The sequence below is a fragment of the Buteo buteo genome, chromosome 8, assembly GCF_964188355.1.
Source record: "Buteo buteo chromosome 8, bButBut1.hap1.1, whole genome shotgun sequence".
Taxonomy (NCBI): Eukaryota; Metazoa; Chordata; class Aves; order Accipitriformes; family Accipitridae; genus Buteo; species Buteo buteo.
The window spans coordinates 44875045-44898480 of NC_134178.1; the positions used below are offsets into that span (position 1 = coordinate 44875045).

The 23436-nt window shown below is 40.0% G+C and overlaps 1 protein-coding gene across 1 annotated transcript in view; it reads right to left on the reverse strand.

Moving 5' to 3' along the window:
• POLQ (DNA polymerase theta) overlaps positions 1 to 22046 on the reverse strand; it is a 56978-nt gene extending 34932 nt beyond the window's left edge. The window contains exons 1-11 of the mRNA XM_075034403.1: positions 21854 to 22046; positions 19039 to 19221; positions 18140 to 18270; positions 16619 to 16775; positions 12061 to 12169; positions 9193 to 9412; positions 7123 to 7267; positions 6879 to 7025; positions 5572 to 5784; positions 2182 to 2324; positions 509 to 713 (exon numbers count right to left, since the gene is read on the reverse strand). Coding sequence (XP_074890504.1) covers positions 509 to 713; positions 2182 to 2324; positions 5572 to 5784; positions 6879 to 7025; positions 7123 to 7267; positions 9193 to 9412; positions 12061 to 12169; positions 16619 to 16775; positions 18140 to 18270; positions 19039 to 19221; positions 21854 to 22046 — 1846 coding nt within the window. The remainder of the gene's footprint in view (positions 1 to 508; positions 714 to 2181; positions 2325 to 5571; positions 5785 to 6878; positions 7026 to 7122; positions 7268 to 9192; positions 9413 to 12060; positions 12170 to 16618; positions 16776 to 18139; positions 18271 to 19038; positions 19222 to 21853) is intronic.
• Positions 22047 to 23436: the final 1390 nt, after the last annotated feature.

Below are 23436 nucleotides of genomic sequence, written 5' to 3' on the forward strand. Positions count from 1 at the left end.
AAATTAACCTGTAATGGGGATTCTTACTATTACTGTAAGAGTCTCATCCTTAGCCATTTTAAAAGAATAGCCAAAATCAGGAAAAAATGCAACCATGTACACCAAGCAGTTCTAGAAGAGACTTGCAGTCACTTAGAATGTGCTGGTGGTTCTTCAGAAAGACAAAAATCATAGTCTACAGTTAACGTGCACAAATCCTGTAGTAAAAGTATGCCTTGTTTAAAGGTATTTTGGGAATTTATAGACTAGGATGCATCAGTCTTAGAGGTGATATGCAGAGAGAGGCCTTCCAAGAACACATGCATGCAAAAAAAAAAATGTTAAAACAGGTATGAAGACACCCTCCAGAAAGCTAAAAAAAATTCATGATACACATGATTCTTTAAAATAAAAACAAACATGCAGAGAAGTCCTCATTAAAAAGTTACATTGAGCGTGTACCCAGCTGCAGAAGATTTACTGATTCAAAACTGCTAACTGCAGTCACTGGGAAGAACACCAACATTACCTTTCACATCATTGCCGGAGTCCAGAACCTGAATGAATTCATTTTCTAGCAACCATGCCACACAAGCCTCGATAGGTCCAGTCTGTGCTTTGCCTTGTGCTTTCTCATTTCCCCACTTGCTTTCCTTCAAGCTGGATGCAAGAAGAGTGCAAGAAGCGTAGGTCTGCACATCATCTGGAGTGTCGGCCAGTCCCCCTACTATGATCTGTTGAAGAAAACTACTTGTTCATATTGCCAGAGAAGCAATAGGATGGAACATCAGATTGGAGAATCAAAGAGACTGATCCATCAGATATCTAAGTTTTAAAGAACCAGAACAAGAGAGGAACATGAAGCAAAGCAACTGCCAACCTTTAAGGATTTTTCTTGGCAACAAGTTAGACACCTTAGGTAGAAGTAATAAGACTAAGCTATGGGAAAGAATAAATTATAAAATCTTATTTTGATACTGGACATACATATAGTAGCAATTTAGATTTGAGACTAACCCTAGGCATTTTGCTTAGCCAACATTGTGAAATACTTTTAAAATATTAGAACACAAACTGCAATTTTCTGAAGACAAAAAGCAAACCAGGAAGGAGGAGGTCTCCTAAGGCTCTTCAGCATAATGAAGTTTTCTCTTAATAAGTGTGAATGCTATACCCCATCTTTTTTTTTCCTGAGAGTGATTTTTTTTTTTTTACCCTTAGATTTTGTTCTCATTTTGTTTGTCACATAACTGCTTTTTCCTTTTGAGTCATTTCCATGCCTGTGTCTTCCTTGAGAAAGCAAGGTGTTTAGCTAAAAACTTTCTTTCATGGTTTCAATGGATTTTTTTTATGTTATAAAGCAACATCACCAGCAAGGAACCCCCATCTTTCAGATAGCCCTGATGTAGAAAAATGCATTTAGAAATTCCATTGGTCTGCTAAAAATTAAAAAAATCTATGGAATCACAACCAAGTTCTAAGTATCACAGCAGCTTTCACAGGACAGTAAGAGTAGTACAGCAAACAAACTGTATTTAAGGAGTCTAAGCTCAGTTCAAGCCCAAAAGCAACTCTGGAAAAGGAGATAAGCTCACCTATGTGGAGTAACGCCCTTTTGGTCCTTTTTACTCCCGTAGGAACCCTACAAAGGAGGGCAGGCTAGAGGGAGTGAATTGGGTACGACACCCATTTGTTCACCAAAAATGTACTTTAAAAATTTCTATCATTTCTGTGCAAAAGAGGTAGATAAGTTGAGGAGGGAAGTAAGGGACCCTACAAGGTTCTACAAATGTCATTATGGTCCAATTCAGTCTACAAAGCCTCTGGGATCAGTAATTTACAAGTATCTCCCAGTTAAGACTGTCAGGTCACACATGAAGTTCAAGAATTACACTTATTTCTGCCTGCAGTTTGAGTATATCTGAATGCAAGGGCAAAGCTTAGTAACCCTTGCTTGAGTGTGCTCACATCCTAATCTGCAGCAAGCAGAGACTGAAACATACCAAGCAAAATGCTGAATACTGAAGCAAGCTGGCAGACCCAAGTAATTGTCTTCTGAAGATGCTTGGGTTTACAAGGGAGGAAACAGTAGAAAATGAAAGTGCACAGAAAATATTTGATGGTGTCACAAAAGAAACCATCCTATAATTACAAGAGTGCAAGCACCATTCTAATCCCTCTCCACGTACAGGTGTCCTGTACCTCAAGTATTGCTCTCTTCATGCTAGAAGCAACACCTTCCCCTTCTCTTCTAAGCAAACAACTGCAAACAGGCTTCAGAGATCCCTGAAGTAGAGCAGTTCCTTTTGATCTTTCTGAGGGCTTGCAAACTAAAATGCTCTCACCTATAGGAAAAGAAAACAAACAAAAAACATTACATACAGATCATCAAGGACATATTATTGGAATGGAAAACTGTAGATATTTTTGAAAAAGCTGAATTTAAAAAAAAAAGAGAAAAACCTTTGCAACCTTGAACAGTGTATATCCATTGCTATGTAAGAACCCTACAGATGCATAATACTCAAGAACTAAAAGCAGAGCAAACTTCAAAGTTACATTAGCCTGGTCAGGGTCTTGCCAAATCAGCTAAGGAGCTTCCATAGCCTCACTTTGCATCTGCTTTGCTGCTGAACCACTCTCGCTTCTTCTTCTTCTGGAATTAACTGGAACTATAATATACAGTGGCATCAATTTTTCTTCTGCACTGCATTATTGAACTGAAAAGATTCTCAAAAGCAAGAAGAAAACCTAAAAGCTGCACAGCACTTTGACCATTTAAGTCAACCAGCTTCCACTCCCGAGATTAAATAACACAGATACCAACTTAATTCAGGAATCCAAAGTTATTAATCTAAGTAATTATGCATTCTCTGAAGATTCCTATATGCATAGATATATATACACACATATATACACACATAAAATCTGAAGTATCCTGAATGGTACACTGAAAGTACATCTAAGCATACCTTACCCTAAAATACTCTATCAGACATTGTTAAGTTAATCCCTAACTACTGAAATTCTGTGGGTGACAAAAAAGTTCCCAGAGCTATGAAACAAAAATAAAAATAATGGGCCAATTCCTTTAATGAGGTAATAGTACAGAGTAGCCACGGAAAATGCAGTGGTCACATAAAGGAGATTTTTTTCAACAAAGCCATTACAGAGAAACTAGGTCCCTGGGAGACCTAGCTAGTTAGAAGCTTTGCCAATTGGCACAGGATAAATGAATTATAGGTAGGACAAGCGTGCCTTTGACTAAGAAGAGACCTTTAGATTTGGATTAGCCATACAGTAAATATCATAATAGGTTTATGATAACTTGTTAAGATTTAAGTGCACATCATCTGGACACCAAGGTAATTTTGGTAGTGGGTATCTTAGTAAGATCCTAGGAATGTTAAGTTATGATAAAACTGTAGCCGTGGTAATGCTACGGTAATTAGCAAATCCAGAGGTAATGAAAACACAACTCCACTTAAATTTAATGAACAGAATAAATACCATAAATTCAGTGTACTTAAGTAACAAAATACAGATTAAACATGATTACATAAATGAATTACAGGATGAAAGACATGCTCAGAGGATGTGTCTCTGGGATTTTTTTTATCCTGCCAGGTGAAACTTTTGACATCTGTTGACTGTGTACTTTTGCCAGAGCTGAGAGTACAGAAGATAAACTGTCTGTAAGCATTGTTTTGTGAAATCAAAGCTTATTTTTATTTTAGCAATCAAGAACATTCACTCATTTCATATTTGGGTTCTGATGTGACCTACAATTCCCTCTGAAAACTTTGACTTTTCAGTGTGATAAATCTAACAGAGGATAGGTATCCATCCACTTGACTCTACACTGTCTGACAGTCATTCAAGACTTCGGGGAAACCCTTTCCCAAGATGCCAGTGAGAACCTAAAGCCAATAATTACAACCTAGTAAACTTTTAAAATAAAAAAGCTTAAAAAAAAAAGAACTAAGCTGTTCCAAGATCCCTTATTGAACATTTCAGATGAGAGAGGAAGTCTAGGTTAGCATCAGACTAGACAAACACCAGAAGACTCTGGCTATCTAAGCATAAAACTCCATTAAAAGCAAAAAAGGCCCTATTATATTTCTAGGTTTTGTTCAGCTATATTGAACAGCTTTACCTATTTCACCCTGGGAACATGACAGTTTTGATGAATGCAAAAATAATCCAATTTAATTTTCTAAAATGGTGGTTTTAAATTTCCATCAAATCAGGAAAAAAAAAATTTAAAAAAATCAAAACCTGAGACAATCAAACACTACAATGTTGGGAAGGAAGGAGGAAATCAACCCAACAACATTTATCTTCTGTCTGTCAGCTGAATTTCATACCCACATAAGGCATTTTTTTCCAGCTGAAGTTGCTGTCCTCCAGTCTCCCTACTCTGTGAAAGAGTAGCAGCTGGTAATGTAGCTTTATGTTCTCATCCAAAAGACTCTGTGGAGTGGAAAAAAAATGGTACATTCATGAAGCTCATCAGCATAAAATCAACTGCTTACTGTGCAAAACACAGTCACATCAGAACTGTCAAAAAAAGGGTACTAATTATTGTAACTTGAAGGGTGGAAAAAAAAAGAAACTTCAAGGAATAATGTAATTTTACACCTGCCAGCTACACTCAAATGACAAAGTCTGGAAAATTTCAAAATACATCATGCAGCTGCCCTTTTCTTTAACACATAGGGATAGCTCACAGAGATATAGGTCGCAAAACGCTCTGTTGCTATGCTACTCCAGCAAAAATAGAAAGTTAAATGTAAGAACAGTCTGCTTACATCGGGTTCCAGCAAGCACCAATCAAACCATCAGTAGGGCAAATCCCACTTCCTACTTCTCTTGAACTTCTTATTTTCTACTGTGTTTATACTTGTATAATACAATTTTTCCAAATACCATCCATGAAGACAAATTTCCATTGCAAATTAAAATAACAGGCAGGATTATTTTGTTGAACATAAAATCAGTGCCACTGTATGCATGAAGACATCATATTATCTAAGAACTACTGTTCATATTTCCCATATATCTGTCACATTCCTATTTTCAAGATCCATAAAAGTTACATAAAGATACATAAAAGTTAAGTTTAGTGGAAGTTTAATAAATCCAAATCAGAACTTCAGACAACAGAAGAAGTTTGTCAAATTATGGTTGTAGACTTTAAATGCATTTCTTACATTTTAGGTCTGTCCAGTGAGAATTTACTGTAAATTTTCTCACTGAAAGTGTAAACACTTTCGTAAACTGACCATGGATCACAGAATTAAGGCAAATGAACAACACAGCCTTAGAAGCTAACAATAACTGAAAGGAGTAAATAGCCCCTTCCTGAAGTAACTGACACATAAATACCAAAGTAAGTCTCATGCGGTGAAAAGAATCCCCTGGGAATTACAATTTTTATGCCATTAATACCGAAAAAATTCATCTTGATTTACTTAATCATACTGAATACCAAAGGAATTCATCATGATTAGTCACTAATTGCGAAGCACTGCCCTGGATTTAATCAGGTTAACACTGTTCTTAGAGAATATTAATAAAGCCTCTGCTTACCCTCTGTGTCTACTCCTTTCCTGCCAGCCCTTCCAGCCATCTGCTTGTAAGCAAGAATGTCCAGCAGTTTGCCACCAAACATGGGAGTTCGTATAATTACCCGGCGTGCAGGCAAATTCACTCCAGATGAGAGCGTGGAGGTTGCTGCTAGGACTTTAATCAAGCCCTGGCGAAAGGCTCCTTCAATGATGTCCCGTTCTTCAAAAGTAAGACCTGAGGAGAGATGACTTTTAGCGAACCTAGTAATGCTAAGACTGCATTTAAGAGCTAATAATGTTACTGGCAAGCAAGAGAAAGAACAAACAAATTTAATGAACATTCGCCATTCAGTGTTAGGAACTAGACTCACAACCCTACCTCAGTTAAATTCTTTCAAATCTTAAGTGAAGCAAACTTTCATCATTAAGTTTTCATCATTCAATTGACAGTAATAGTTATAAACTACCTTTTCTAAGGTGCTTGTACACATTGTAGCAAGATGAACAACTATTTACTACATATCTACAAGTACTGCAAGTAAATAAGTAAAGAAAGAAATAAAATAAAAAGAAGAAAACTGGATGTAACAAACACAGTAAGGAACTGGGATTTAGTAATTTACAGTCCTGACCCTGGGATCTTTCTTCATTATTTCCAGTCTAGGTTACAGGTCTAATACATATCTTTCTATGTTTCCTTGAGGGCTTCTTGCCAATTTTATTCTTGAGAAAGAAATTCACACTCTATAAGCATTTGGAATTATTTCCCCTACATATTCAATGCCATAGCTACTGTTCACTCTTCCAGAGGCAATGCTTTCTCTCAGTGGATCAACAGGTGACTTACATTATTACCTACTTAAAGAAATAAAAGATCTAGCCAGAAGCATTTGTGGCACATGCTCCTTTTATTTTTATTTTCATTGTTATACTTCTATTCTTCTATTTACTTATCTATTTCAGTATTAAGTTGAGGAAAATTGCTCTGAAATACTCTGGCAGCTTTAGAGACAACTTGAAAATGCTTGGGCTGCAAATCAGCTGATTTTTCAGGCATTTCACAAAAAATAAATTGAGTTGTACTTAAATAGTTGCTGTTATCCAACAGAACAGAGAGAAGATTTATCATAACAATTTGTGAATTAAAATCTTCTGCCACAATAAAAGAATTTCAAGTTTACCTCTAACTGTGAGATTCTCAAAGCATTTTAATCCAGTCATAAGCTACAGAAGGCTTCGAAAAGCAACTGGTAAATTGCTGCTAACTACAGCAAAAAGAACCCACGACTTGACCATTACAGAATTCAAGACCAACGTATTCAGGAATACCTGCATGATGAAATGCCACTCCCCATGGCAAAGTACGTTGGAGCACAGAGTCCAGGCCTGAGACAGAACGCTTTAGCTGATCCAGAACCTCATCGATCCCTTCTCTGTCCACAACAACAGGGGCAAGGGCTGAGTTTTTTGCAGAACCTTGAGAGAGACAATATTTCTATAGTTTCTACTAAAATTAATTTTCGTTAAAGGTACTGTGCCTACTACAGTCTTCTATTAACTACTTTTCTCTTACTCTCAGCCTGTTGCAAACTGTAGAATTCCCTGGCAATGATGTCTGCTAGCTTCTCACACCAGTTCTTGGATGGACAGAAAAGCAGGACTGAGTGGCCATCACAAACAGTCTCATAACACAGGCTCACAACATGGTCTTCATCTCCCTGAATTGAGACAAAATATTTTCAATGCACTCTCAACACTGAATGGGGTTTGCAACTGCTGTCATTCTTCTGTGTCACAGTAGGAATCTTCTACTTCAAGTCAGAAAGAGGAGCAAACAAAGATGCAGCACTGTTATCTTCATTTCTGTCTTGCTTTAGGAAGTCCAAACACTAGTATGACCACATTGTTGAGGGCAGCCCTAGACCTAACCATGAATAAATCTAAGGCTTTACGTCTTGTTTTCATAAATCTGTTTCTGAATGAAGGCCACACAGTGCACACAAAAACAAACAAACAAAAAAAATCACTGCAACCTCCATGTCATGGCTAACAGCAGTGGGGAAGAACTAGGAAGAGCCCCAAGGGAAAACATGCCTCTACAGTAACTAAGGAAGACTTATCAGCTGGGATGCCTGAACTAAAAGCATGAGATGTAGTAATCAGCAACCCCAATAAGATGCACCCAGCAAGCACTACTGACCAAAGACTGCAAGTGTTCAGAGCACAGTGGAAGGCTTTTATGGATGCTTATTAGGTGTGCACACAAAACCCTACTGTTTACAGCTTGCCTTTTTGGTTTTAAGATCCTAAGAGAGTTCATGCAACTGATCTGTTTTGCTTGGTTAAGCCAGATTCTCTTCCAGCAAGCAGGTCAAAGGAGGAAGAGAAAAAAGGTGGGCATACAGTAAGAAATAAAAAGCACTAAAATGCAAATGAAAACAGGGGAGCAATGGCAGGAACTGCATATACACATCAAAAGCTCGGTAAGGATTCAGCCAAATTCAGCAGAAGTGGTGAGGTCATCAAGTTCCCTTCCCTAGTGCTGTTTGAGGTACAGAACAGAAGTCTGAAGGTCCAGTGATAGATTTCAAGCCCAAGAGGATCACCTGGTCTTACAAAATAAACCAACTCCCATAAACTGTTGAGTCATAAGCCTACTTTAGTTCTTTCTCTCACTTAATTTATTACCTATGCAAAGCAACCACTTCAAAAAATACCCAGAAAGGGAGATGCAACATCAGCTTCTCAATATGACCACATAAAAGCAAGCTTCTAGATATTCTTGTCACAGACGTTTCCTTTTGTTTCTAGAATCCTTTTTCTTTGCTGTGCCACCATGCTACTGATAACAGAACATCTGCACACAAGGAGAACTGGCTGCAAAGCATTCCAAAATATTGCCGGCTTTCAGCCCACATTGTCCAACTACTACACTAGTGTTACAGAGAGCAGTTGAAAGGACTGGACCCTTCAAAGACTCCACAAAAAAGGAACCTACAAGTAGGAAGTGCAAATTTCCCACTGCTACCCATTTGATTCTTCCAAATCATTATAGTACATTACCCTTAACTTTTCATACCCTTTTCAAGTGCGCAAAAGTACTAAATACTGATAACAGATTCAGAAGAATCAGGATGGACATCTGCCTTCTAATCAGTGACAGAATTAGATCATTTAGCAGTTTAACATAAGCAGGTTCAATACCACATTTTAATGCAAATATATTCTCCCAATGATTAATGCAAATTCCTTGGCATAACTAGGAAATATTTACCTTCATTTATGAAAAGTCAACTAGATTCCAGGACACAAGATAGAGTAGTGGGTAAGGAGAGAATCAAGCTCTTTATACCTGTCAAGTGCTCAGAAACAAGACAGCTGCAAAGTCAACTTTGTCTTCAAGTCCGATTCAAGAAACTTTAAGAACTTCGTGAGTGTGTTTTGGTTTGGTTTTTGTTTAAATCAGTAGAAGACAAAAAAAAAAAATCTGTCCTTAGTGTAAGCATGTAAACTATGAAGTAAATAATGAAGTTGGGAATGTCATCTATTAAAAACAAGAATCAAAAACATACCAGTAGCTGTCTTTTTAACTTTAGCTGTACAAAAGGGGTTAACCCAAAGCCATTGCTCAAAGTTTTGTTACCTTTAGTTGAAGCTTGGGCTGGAATTCTCGCACTAAATTCATGGATGAGTCATAAATGTTGCTGCCAATTTTCACCCATTCCTTGAGGGGCACAGGACGAAAATCCGTACAGTATAGCTCTGCATCTAACCATGAGGCTAGGAGTCCCAAGTTAGGGAGAGTAGCACTCATGCCTACTATCTGTATCCCACCAAAACCGGGACTGGTTACCTTCACCTGTCTGGAAGCGGTTAAAAGAAAATTAAGGTTAGTGACAGGCTACTGTTCTGGAAAACAGGATTCAGAAAAACTAACTCAGTCTACTTCCTTCTGGAGTCTAAAATGCAAAGGTATTTTTTTCAACTTCTTGATAAAGAAACAAGCCATACTCTACTTTTAGCAAACACAATGTCAAGTTATGCACTGATAACAAGATAATTCAACTTTTTATCATTTTGAACATAAACTTTAAGCTTCTTCAGGTAACAACAGCCATAAACTGACTGCATATTTGGAGAAACTGAAAACAAGTAAATAAATCAACTATTTCCTTGCCATTAACAAAAACATGGAAATAAAGAAATGGTCCAGTCTCCACTGCAGTCTTTCAAAGCTTAAATGCCTTAATTGAAACACTTCCATTTGTTTCAATTTCAGGACAAATAATACTAGACTAAGGGTCTTCCTAGAGCTGGGAACCAAAGCCCTTAGTTCAGCAAAGAAGAAAGCTGCTTCAGTTCTCAAAGTGCTCAACGGCAGCTTCCACTAAAGGCAGTGAGAAGTAATGGACTCTTAACAGAGCTGAAAACACAAACCATTAATTTAGATACCCAAATGTATATTTTAATTCAAGCTTTTACATCCACACAATAGGGGAATTTTTATGCTTCTAAGCCTATGTTTAAAAACTACTCATTTGCATTACACTGAGCCACAAATTGAGACTTTAAAAAATAAAAAGGTCTGACAAATCAATGTGAGCTCAGAAACAGCCAGAACCTTCTTAGAAGATCCTGGTAGTCCTGGCAAAGACAAGATAGAGGAAACAAGACTGCCCAGAAGCTAAAGTAAAAAAGGCCAGTCACTGACGAGACAGAAATAAGGAAGATGTGGAGAGGCAGACTTTCTCTTATCCAAGCTCTTCAAGCATTTGCTAGTACAGCTCCACCATCTAGGTTGCAGATTTCTCCCCCTAAAGCAGCTTTTGACCTTCAAGGATTAAAAACGTTCCAGCTCCACAGCACACTCTTTGTCTGGGGAAGAGAAAAATCTGCTGCAGAATTTTGTCTGGGTCTGCAAAAGCCTCGCAGAGAAGCAAGGGCACCCATGCTGGCAACAGCCATCAGAGAACATTCTCTTGGTGTGAAGACACAGCCTTATAACTTCAGTGGGACATCCAGCTAACCACTTAAAAAGCTCTTAAAAGCACTGGTCATTCTGATAATCAGTCCAACTGGACAGTGCTTAAAGAATTTGGATAAAGGGGGTCCCATTAAATAACAGGAAAAAAAAGCACCACAGACTTGGGAGGACATTTGAGAGAAAATGTGGTCTTCGGGCATCTCAAGTGGATTCCAAAACAAAAATAGCAGCCACTTCCTTCATGTCAGAAAGTGGTACAGGGAGCCACTGTCAACCTGACCATGATGAAGAGATGGAAGATCTAGGCCCTAGCGCCTATATGGTGAAGGCTTAAGTATTGCATCTTCCCAGGAACATTCCTTGATGCATCTGTCCCCTTTTCCCCCTGACAAATGTTTTCTCCTTCCTGCTTCTTCAATGCAAGGGAGTAAAGCAGAGAGTAGACCCGCACCTGTGCTGCAGCTACACGATAAGCCACCAAGGTAAAAGGAGTGGCAAAGCCACTCACACTGCTCTGAAGTGTACTGGCTTCCAGGACTTATGGGGAGAATATGAGAAAAAGTCAGAGGTGATTAGACCTAGAACACTGCTGGATCCTGGAAATCAGGATGGGAAATACTGGCTAAAACATCTGGCAGAGAGCCAATGTAGAAATGGCAGTTCTCCTAGAAATAAATAGGTAGTCTGTGCTTAGCCCAGCACTGGTACGACTCACAAGACAGCAGCAGAGAAAACTGGCAAAATCTGGCCTTCGGTGTTAAGGGAACAGTTGATTTTGACTCTTCTCTCAGCACCACCAATAAAGATTAAGAATATCAATACACAATCTCCTCCATTTGCCTTTGTCTGTGTTCAGGCACTATGGAGCTGCTGGACACCTTGGTGCTGGGGATCTAGATACTGAATTCTTAGAAGCCTCTAAAGCTCTTCTGAAACATCTAATCTGTTCCCCAGTGTCCAATCATTTGTGCTAAAGGCAAGAAACCATGAAACCACTAGGCTGTCACATGTTATAAGCAAAACCACAGATCACCCTGAGCAGTGCTAACTAAGCAGGCTACTGGCACATCCTCTTATGTCTTCTGATCAATTCACCATTGACAAGTTAACAGCATGCCCACTCTTCCACAATACCTGAACATTTCAGTAGGATAAACAGCCCATTCCATGAAACACTGAAAAATTAAGCAAGGCCAGTCTGCTAGCAAAAACGTTAAAAGAAATCCAAAGGTTTTAAAAACATTTAAATAGGCTAAAAAAGTAAATGAAAGCTTCAGCCTTATTTCTTTTCCTGAGAGAATGAATCCCATGGTAGCACACAAATTGAAAACCATGAGGAAAAGAGGTTTTGACTACAACAGCAGGCCCCTGAGAGGTGCTATGATGAGACCTTAATAACTAAAATAGTCTAGGTCATCAGTCTCATAAAAACCTTGGAGCTAACCCAAATTTCCAATCACCCAGATAACAGAACATTTAGAGCCATCCATAATTAGCATTAAAAGATCAACATCCTGGTCTACCCACCGTTTTGGAGCCTTCTTTGTAACGTATCTAACTTTGGTCAGAAGAAGTTCCAGCAGATATCCTCGATGAGAGTCTCCCAGCATGTGCAACTCATCCACAACCACCACTCCTGATAAAGAGAAGCACTCAGATTATATCTGACAAACTCCAAACTGAGAATAGATGGCCTTGATCCTTTCATATTCCACATGATGAACTGAAATCTATACTTGCAAATCCAGCTGCGCTTACCAACACCACTATGGCTTCCTTCTGTCACTGATGCTTCTGAGAGACACAAATCATGACAAATGTTATGACATTTCAAACCCCCCACAACATCACACACACACAATCAGCTTTAAAAAAAATAAATAGATTAACTTGTTAGTCTGGCCACCACACAAGACAGCATTGCAGCATCTATACTGTAACCTCTCTGCAAGTGAAAAACCCAGGCTTCAGAGTGTCTGCAAAGGAACATTCCAGCACTCAGATGAGCTAGACAAAAGCTCTGTTGACATCACTGTCTTAGTTAAAAACATCACTCCTTACTAATGCAGTAATGTCAGAAAAAACCCTAGAGCAGATGCAATTTCACTGGCATACCCTGCTTCCTATTGTATCTTTTCTCACTAACCAAACCTGGAATGAGCACTACTATTTAGCTTTGGCTTCCTAATGAAAAAAACAAAACCATCTTACATGACTGCTCTGTTGTCATCCTACCTCCTGCAAATGATTTTTTTAATCTATTAGCCACCTCCATCAAATTTGTAAGATGTATAGAAATACTGAAAAGAATAATGTCTAAACAGCTTTCTGAATATCAGCAGCTGGAGACAACAGACCAGATTAGGGTCTCCACTGAGGAAAAAACAGAGCCACTACAACTTGGCCACCCAGCGCACCTCCTGCACACATCCCAAGTAGCAGCAGTATGCACATTTTCTGGCCCGCTGACAGGGTCACAGGGACATGGAAGAGGCTGAAGGAAGGTTAAACAAAAAAAGCAGGGCACAGGGGACACAAGCTTTCATTAGTTCTGCTGCTGTGGAATTTTTTTTCCTCTTTGGTGCAGCTATGTAATATCTTCCTGGTACAGCTAAAATAGCAGGAGCTTAAGGGCAAATGTGACCTTATATTATCTGTTTCAATGCTATTTTTCCTTCTCTTTTTTTTTTTTCTCTCCTTCCTACGTATGTTCCTTCTCTCTCCGTCTGTTTTCTCCCCCCTTCTCTTTCAAGCCACTTAAGTTTGAAGAGTGCTACACTGCTTCATAAGCCTCTTTTACAAACTCCCACCCATCCAGCTCCTCTGTCTTCCTGTACTTCCTCTATTCTGTGCTGGCTTGTAAAAAATGGTATTTCGTTGGTCACCAAATACATATTTATTCAGCTACCAGACAAAGCTTCTTCCTGCTTCCCCATACAACAGTCTGTCTGAATTCTTCCAGCAGCTGAGACAGGACAGTGTAATCAGATATCTACCAAAGTAAAATTCATACAAGTTACCTTCCCAGTCTTTGTGCCAAGCAGCAGCACATTTTGCTTCCGGAAATGAAGAATAGAACGCTAGTGGTACCTACAGGCCAAAGCACAGGGAATGCCACTGTATGTTGTATGGGCCACTTGTTCTATACCTTCTGCTGCTACTCAGCTATAATACATATTCAAACCCACGCTAAACCTGTGTACTGTATTGCCCTGGCAGTCTGCAAGCTGGTGAGACCTGACTGTCACACATGCACAGTGCTCTCCTCTATTCAGGCAATACTTAGAACACACCCACTGGCATAACATAGCAGGAGCAATCAGGCAACCAGTATCTTTCCCAATGCCATCCTCACCTTAAAATGGAATTACAGCCAAGGAGGACTACAGGTCCCAGCATGCAATGGTATTTTCTACTGAACAACAAGCTCAGCAGTGTCAGCGGGGCCAGAATTTTGTTATACTGCACTGCTACTGAAAATGAGGCGAGCCTTATTCTCTTATTTCTGTCTGGAAATTAGGTATGTCCACAGAAGACTGCTGAAAAAAACCTACTAAAAAGTACCCAAAAGCTGTCATGCATGTTTACTGTGGAATAATTAGGCTGCTTTCAGTCCACATCCTGTTTAAAACTAAGAAGTTCTGAATGACAGGCAAGGAGGATTTGATTTTTTTTTTTAAATACAATTAAACCAGTAATTTTTTAATTTCAAGTTTAAATTAAGAAAAGAAACAAGTATCACAACAGCACATTACAAATCCATTCCCAGCTGACACATTGAAAAGGCGTCAGATTCTTCTCTAATCTGCTTTCCCAAAAATTTCTTTAGCATCAGTGTCAAGGGGCTGAATAAGAGCAATATCATCTCCTGTGTACCTGGATGTTCAAAACTGACACACATTATATAATAATTAGCAACACAAAATTGCTTTTAACTGCTTCACACAGCAAAGAGAGCTCTGCCAGGAAGAGGATTTGAGTTTCTCTCAACAATTTCCAAAGGCAACGTGAGCTATCAGCAGGGGGTTGACATCAACAAAAGGAACAGCTCAAGCTTGAGATGGAATCCAGCCAGAACTGCAGTCATCTCCCAATAACTCATCTCAAAAGATAAAACACCCTCATTATGAACTGGTCTAAATTTAGAATTAATTAGAAGACGAGGTACAATCTTGCAGTTTCAGACAAGTTTGCTTTAGGTGACAGTTAAACTGGCATTTTCAGCTCGTGCCCGTGTTTTGCAGCTTCTATGAAAATTTATCTCCAAATAGAAATTTTGTCAATTTATCTCCAAATAGAAATTTTGTCAATTTCTTACTTTAAAAATGATTTTTAAACTCAAATTTCATTTAAAACTTAATTTCAAATAAGCATATAAAGAAAAAAGATATTTTTACCCTTCTTTCAGTTATATGGTCATATTGGGGCACAAGGGAAATGAAAGGTTTCAGCAGAGGTGTTTTCAAATGGGGAGAGAAAAACATGATGCTCTAAGGAGGTATTGGACTTGAGGATACATATTCAAACTCAAATCTTGTAATCACTTGCCTGGTTATACTTATATGACTCTTCTCAGGCACATTCATCTTAGATAGCACAACAAAACATAGGGATCGAATGGAGGTACCAACCAAAGGGATTTGGCGTATCTCTAGCTTCTGAAAGATGATATCACTAAACAATACTTTTTAGTATACCGAGTATGTTTCCAAGGCACCCAAGCCAACATAAATATGGACATCATGACCCCACTCTCTGCCTTATGTTGGCAGTACAGCTTGTACAGTGTGCTGACCTAGGATCAAACCACCCCTCTTTAAAACAAACAAAAAAACCCCTGAAGTAGCCATATATCGAAATAACTAACTGCACAATCACCAGTTCTCTTGCAAGGGAAGGGGTGAAGAGGTACATTCAAGAACCGGACTGGTCTGCACAAGCCTCAATATGAATGAGCTTAAAATGCTGCACAACCACGTTCATCCACTCATCTTCCAGCCCACTCGCAGTCTAAAGCGTTCATGGTGATCCAGCCCCTACAGACCCAGGTATGAATGTGTTATCCCATGATCTCACACTCTGAAAAAACCTGCAAGGCTTTATTTCCCTTATTCTCTCTTGCGTGTAAAAAACTCTTCTGGTCTACAATGCTGCAGAATATTATGACACCAGATGCACATGGAACAGCAGTTTCATAGGTGGAGGTCTTGGAGCAGTTTGATACTCATCTCATTTTCCAATTTTTATATTCTTAAAATAGCAACCACCTATGTTACAGGCCAGAGTGAATATAGGAAGGATTACTGTATAAAATATAATTGGTATAGCTTTACTGAGCAGGGAAACAAAGAGAACAAACTTCTGACTGGACTAGGAAAAAACATCTCTCTCCAAGTGCGCACTGGAAACACAGGGCTTCTTCAGGTTTTATATTTCCTCCCAAACACTAACTGAATACTACCATTATCTAGTGGCCATCAGGGCCATGGTGACCCAGAAGTCTACATTACAAGAACAGAGGGCTTTTGAGTAAACTACAAGAGAGAAATGAATGTCACAGCCCTCCTAGTCACCATGCCTACCCAGAGGAGCTCTATGTATTCATTCCACTTATTTTGACCCAGATGAGCACCAAACACAATTCCTCCTCTTTCTTGAGCTAAGTGAAGATAAACCATGGATGCCACAATCCCTGTCCAAAACAAATGAACATACATACATTCTTGAACTCAAACATATCCCAGACCTTTAACTCAACTTCCTTAATTAGAAGACATTTTCTAGCTATGGGAATCACTACTTCCTGCAGCTAATCACTGTCCATGGATTTTCATCCATGTGAGACAAACTAAAACCTGCAGCTTCTACCTACTGACCCCAGCCACTGAGCTACATAGAATAGTCCTGACTGCCTTCCTAAATCCAAATCAGAGGTGCTCTGGAGGAAGAAAAATTGCTCAATTTTCCTATATGGCATGTCTGTCACATACAGAACTGAGCAAATTCAAATTATCCCATGATTTCACATGTACTCAGAGTATGTAATAAACCTCATCCCCACAATGGTCAAGCCTTAGTATTTTACCCAGTGAGTCCATTTTGTTTTCTTCTATTAGTCTATTGATTAGACCATTGGCTTTCTCTATGGTGCAGACAGCAACGTCCAGGGCAGAGAAACGTCCAGCAGGAGACATGCTTCCCATGTAGCCTTCAACTCTCACATCCACCTCCTGAAACAGGGCCTGTTTTCCAAGGATAGAGAATGTCACGCCAAGGTTACAACTCTGAATTTTGACCAATGCCTGCTGGAGTCACATAAAAGCCGGCATCCTAGAACCACAGTCTCTAGTACTTATAATGCCAACTAATCATATTAAATCCATGGCTCAGTCAGTTACTGCTACCTTTTTCCTCTGACATTTTTTATTTCCAAAGCAGAAGCCACACAGTACACATTGCAAGATAAAGTGTACATAACTGAGTAAGAGGTGGGGACCACTGTTTTGTATAAAAACATTTACTATTAAAAAGGTTAGAGAACACACAGCGCAACAGTTTATAATACCAGTGGGTTATGTACAAAAAAGCCTTGCTCCTGAGAAATTCTGGACAAAAGCCAAACATGGGACCCCAAACACACAGATGTGACATCTCCCACTGAAAGTCAAGAAACAACAACTTATTTTCTTCTACAGCTTATTATTGCAGTGCCAAAGCTTTGGCACATTACATTAACATTACATTACATTAACTGCATTAACAAAAGGTACAAATGTTTGAACCAGATGGGTAGGATAGCATATGATTTCAAGTATGTACAGCTACAGCCAAACCAGGCCAGGAGAAGCAGAACATAGCATCGATAAACCTCCAGCTTTAAAAGATTAAAGCAAAACATGTCTCCATTAGCAATCACTACAAGTAGCTTTTGCACTCAGTTTGTAGCATTTTGTAGCAATTTGCAAGGTTAAGATACTGTCTCAGTTTATTAACACCCAAAATGTCTCAAATGTCAGAAACTATAACAAAAATGCCTGCTGGTTTTGTATTTGGTTTTAGTAATTGTTGTTACTTTGACATATTAGCTAATGGAAACAACCTTTAAATAGCTTGGGTGAGGAAGCCAAAACATAACCACATTCTGCAGAACAAATTTTTAGCAGAGTCAAAGTGAAACCAAAGGCACAAAATTCTGGTTGAACACCCCAAGGAAAGCTAAAATATCCCTTTATCTTTTCAGATAACATTGACACCTTCCCTTTGTAGTTTTGAAGACACAACGTCTAATTAGAAAATTCCTTTAAAGTTTGTATATTATAAAATCTGTGAATAAATACAAGTAATTATGCTTTAAAAGTCAAAGCTGAAATAAAAATGTTTTAATCAACTCCTTAAAATTTTTCCGAGTTTCCCTCTTTGGCTAAAACTTTTGGGTTTTTTATCTCCAACTTAGAATGACAGCAAATTTTAAATTATCTATAAATCCATTCTGAAACAACCTGCAATTTTTTTTTTTCCTTAAATCCATACAAAAACTTCTAACTGTTTAAAAAATGTGAGCCAACAACTACAACCCATCAATTTACCCTCCTTGAATGCTACTTACCTGCAGATAACATTTTTTCTCCTTGGCCACAGAGACAAAGGGAAGGATGAGAAGAGCTTTCTTACGAGTCTCCAGGACTCTCTTCAAAATAAGCAATTCTGCAACAAGAGTCTTTCCAGCACTGGTAGGAGCTTAGGAAAAAAAAAAAAAAAAAGAAAAAAAAAGTTGAGTTTTTTAATTAATATTAACCCCTCCTGCTTGGCAAGCATTGCTGTTTGCCATCTATCATCCACAGAAAACTGTGGAAGAGATGCCACATACTGGGGGACAGCCATTACCCGGCAATGAGGCCCAAAGTCTTCTGGAACCAAGTAAATAAAACTCAAATCCAAGCCTAAAGAAAATCATCCACCCCTCTTCTAAGTTTTTCATCCTCCTAGTGCTGCTCTGGGACCTTCTTCCCATGGAGAGTAGACACCACCCAACTTGTCATTTCCCACAGATTTCTAGTCCACCAGCCCAACCTCTGTGCCCATCTCCCCCCATACACTAGGTGAAGAGAAACGATAAAGGAACTGAAAAAAACAGATAGCAAATAACATTTTCAAAAGTATTTATATCTAACATTGCTGTTATCCTTCAGTTCCCAGCTGACATAGTCTGTAATAAAAAAAAAAAAAAAAGAGAGAGAGTAATCATTAACTGACTCCTAATTATCAGTTTCTAAAGGAACATTAACAGAGAAAATGGGGAAAAAAGTCTCTCCTTGCATCCGGAAAGGAGTCCGTCAAGTAAGGTCTGAGGTACAGCAATGGGACAGATCTTAATGGGGTCTCTCCAGAAAAAATTGGATCTTGACTTTTTTATCTGCCAGATCAGAACCCTTCAGCACCAATATGTTCTTGTAAATGGCACTGGGAAAGTTCAGGGGTGACAAGTTTTGTCAGATGTTTTCATACCTGAGTAAACTAGGTTCTTCCCTTCCAGAACTTGTCCGAGCATTAGGCATTCTGCTTGCCATTCAAACATCTGTACCACTCCCAGACTGTGGTATTTCTCCAGAACTGCTTTGGGAAGACCCCAGCTTGCAAGGAGCAACTTGTCTGCTTGGTCTTCAGGAACATTTACCCGCTGATATTGCCCTTTGGGAGGAGAAAATAAAAAAATTAAAAAGTCAAGTATCATCCTTGAATCTGAGGTCACTTAGGTTATATACTTAAAGGTCAAACTTCTCTACAAGCTCCTGTATTAAGAGAAAAGGTAACAAGAAACTATCTTCCCTATATTTTTCAATATTTCCTATGGACGTTTCACCATTCTTCTTATCTCCTGACATAATTTTTTTCAATTTTTCCTCCTATAAGATTTTCTACATTCAAATCATTTCTTCACCAAACTCTGGTATTTGCTTTTGAGACAGAGCAGCTATTACCAAATACATACTCAAACAGAGAGTCTCAGCACTGATTAATATAACAGCATTACAATGTATTTGCCATCTCATCCTTATCCATACTGTTTCCTTTATAAATTACTGCTACAGAGACTTCAGTAATCCTCACAGATTACAGAACTGTGTAGTCATTTTTCTTGCTTTACAGATGAATTAAAAAAACAACATCAACCAAACAAGCAGCTCAAGCTACTCTCTACAATGTGTGTTACTTCAGTATATCAACACTGATTAGTATCTTCACCACATTGCCAGTTCCTCTAGCTTAATTAAGTTCCTTGCTGCTTACTTCTTGTCTTTATAACCCTAAATAATTTTGTGCTGGCTACAGATACTGCCTCCTTCCTCCTCCCTTTTTCCAAATCATTAAGAAAACTCAAACTTTTTGTTCCTTCCTTCATCTGAGACAGAAAACAGGTTTCTGATCCACAGTAATGCCTTTCCTATCACCCATGACTGTATAGTTCCCATAACAGCATTTTATGAGACCTTGTCAAATCAAGACCAAAAACAAGTAATTGTGTATATTGACTCTACTGTACCAATTCTTCTACTGGCACGTTCAAAAAATTCTCAAAGAAATATTCCACCATTGTTGACAGCATTAAGGGCAGGCTAGATCAGAAACACTAGGGTCCATAAGCAGCCAATATTTTTGCTCTCTACATACTAAAAATTTCAACTGCCTTCATGAGGTTTACCCCATCCTAACTGTCACTAGTGCATGATCATTCTCCACTACACAAATATATAAAAAGCTGATATTGCTTAGCTCTGAAAGCTTTGTTTCAATTTGTGTAATCAAAGTACCATACAAATACTACATAAGAAGATGAGTACCATCAGGCGAGAATAGCAGTATGCCATAAAGCAGAACAGGCTTCCCAAGGGGAACTTAGAGGAGACCAGATTTGTCTATCCTAAAATGTGACTAATATGGCAGAATTAGGATTTGGAAACATAAAAAGAAAAAAAACCTACAAGATGGGATCTCAAGCTTCTTTTCTAATACTAAAACCAATGAACTACGTGTAAAAGACGGAATCAGTAAAGGATGATGTGATTCTGCTGTTTGAAGAATATCTGTAGATTAGCACTGAATGTGAGTTTGAAAACCTGTGCCTTAGGTGTTCTTAAAGATCTATGTACAAAAGTACACCCCTGACACTAACCTCTTTTTTACCTACTAGAAAAATGCTAAAAAATAGTCAAAATGATGAAGATACATGCTGCTGGTTAAAAGCATTGGGCATTAGATTTCTCTGAAAGAAAACTCTTCCAGAAAGTGAGGCCAGTTGGACACAAGAGTGCTGCTTACTGAATTGTCTTTGAGGAGTTGTCCTGTGTAAACCAGGCACTTTGCCTTGCTCAGCTCCATTTGCAGAAACTGACAAAATTGTATCTTGCAGAACATAATCACATGGGGAGAAGATGCGACATGACTGGAGAAGAGGCTGAGAGATGTGAATGTTTCAAAGAGTTACAGAGAAATTGCAAAAGAGATGAAGTTACAATATGTTCTATAAACATCTCTATTTTAGATATACATATGTCTTGATTTCTCTCAATTCGAGAGAGCAATAAGCTGGTAAAATGTATTGCAACTAGAAGCATCGCTTTTAAGTGGTCCTGGCTGGCGGCAGGACCGCTTTATATGGCACCTTGCCACAAGATGTTTATATAACACCTTGTACGTATAGGCAAGATGTCATATAAAAAAACCTACTAAATTTCTCTGCATTTGCAGGTATCAGGGCACCAGCCAGGACCACTTAAAGTGACGTCTCTAGATACAATACATTTTATCAGCTTACTGTATTCCCGAATCAGTTTGGTCACATCAGTAAACCTCACCTCATATACCGAAGAATACAGACTATACCGATTGTTGTATTATGGTAGCACCTAGAGGCCGAGTCAAGAATAAGGCCCACCGTTAACTGACACGAAACGAGCCCGACTTCAGAACCGCGCACAGAACACACGCTTTCTTACCTTCCTCAACTAAACAGCGAACAGGGGCAGGAAGATCCTCCGACTCCCGTTCGTACGCCTCCACCCTTGTTAACTAACATAAGCACCTACCTCAGCGACGGACCACGAAGCGACTCGTCCCCGGGCCGGGAGAGCCTCGGAGGGTCCCCGACCCCTTCCCGCACCGCCCCGGCGGGCCGCGCCTGGGCGCCATGTTGTTGCCTGAGGGAACAGCGGCGGGCGGGGGCCGCGGCCGCCAGCCCAGCGCGCCCACGGCAGCCCCGCTCCCCCCTCAACGCCCCGGCGCTGCCTTGAGGGACCGAGGAAAGGGAGGGGAAGGCCGGTACCTGCCGAGCCGGTGGCGGGGCTGCTGCCGCGCAGGGAGAGGTCGAGGCCGGGCGGGGGGCTCAGCACAGGCCGGCAGGGAGCGGCGGGGCCGAGCGGGGTAACAACCTTCCCGGCCCCGCGGGAGGCGGCCGGGCCGCCCGAGGCCTTAGCGCTGCCGTTAGGGGTGACGCCGCCATCTTCCCGCCGAGCCATTCAAACCCCAGCACCGCCCCAGAGCGGCGGCGGGGCGGCTCTCCGCTTCTCCCCGCCCGCCCCGGCTGCCGGCGGGCTCGGGGACCGTTCCCGGGCGGTCAACGGCCTGAGAGGGAGCAGGAAAGGGCGAGAACGGTGCCGCCTGCCTGCGCTCCGGGGCGGGGAGGAGGATTCCACAGCAAAACGGCTACCCACCACACCCCGGCACGCACCTGCGACTGAAACTCTTGAGGCGTTGCTACAGCTGCACGCAATAACGCTAATTGGCTTTGGGCGCTAATTAACGCAGGTTTTAATCATTACTCTTAGCTTTCCAGGTGCCACACTCACCTTTGTCAAAGCGTATTGTATTAAATAAAACGCCAAGGCAACGTTTGAACTTCTAGAACAGTCATCCGAATCGCAGACTACTGGTTTTCTTTGTAATCGCACCTGGCTTTGTTTTAGCAACACTCAGGAGCACACGTTACTCCCGTGGCCCAGGTGGAAGGCAGGTGTAATTAATGAAGCAACATAACGCAGCCTGCTTCAGCAAAACAAGCATGCCACAAGCACACGGGCTTACCTTGCAGAGCTTCTTCATCCTTGCAGAAAGACAGATGGAAACAATAAAGAGGGAACAGCCCAAAGGACAAACAGCCTTGCTTGCTGTTTTTAATGGCTCAGCTAGCCAAAATAACCTCTTCAGATTCTGAAAGAGTAGGGCTAGTTTCATCTCTCCCCAGCAACATGAATATCAGAAACAGTACTGTGAAAATTCTGCAATACCCCAAAAAAATGCAAGTGTCTGTCCATCACGTGCAGAAGTGCTAAGTAGCACGATACACAACAGTTAACAACAGAGGGGAAAATTGAGGCTTTTCTAAGTTGCTTTTAATTTCAACTTAAGAAAACATACTAATCTTTCCAGAAATATTGACAACTAAGGCTGAACATTCAAAGTGGTTCCAGTAGCATGAACATAGGCAGGTAGTATTTCCTTCTGTCCATCAGGAATGCATCTTTTATTTTGGGTAACACACACACACTCCACTCTCAGAAAAACTTTCTCTCCGTGTTCTGCAGATCTCTCTACAGAGAAATGGATCACCACTTGGGAGGCTGACTTCATGCGAAGCAGTGCCAGTGCTCATAATCTCAAAACACATACGCACACCCTCTCTGAGGCATGTCAAGACCCATGTCCCTCAGCCTCTCTTCTCACAGGAACAGGTTATTGGCCCAGAAACACTCAGAAAACAGCTGGTGGTAAAATGGATTCGAGAGTCAGCCATGGAAGCAACAGCCTTCTTTCCAGTTGTCCTCCTTCACAACAGCCTAAAGCTTCTGTACCCATCTTTGTCCTGCCTAAGGAATTTCTGGCCCACGAAGATGAGCACATGCTCTCATT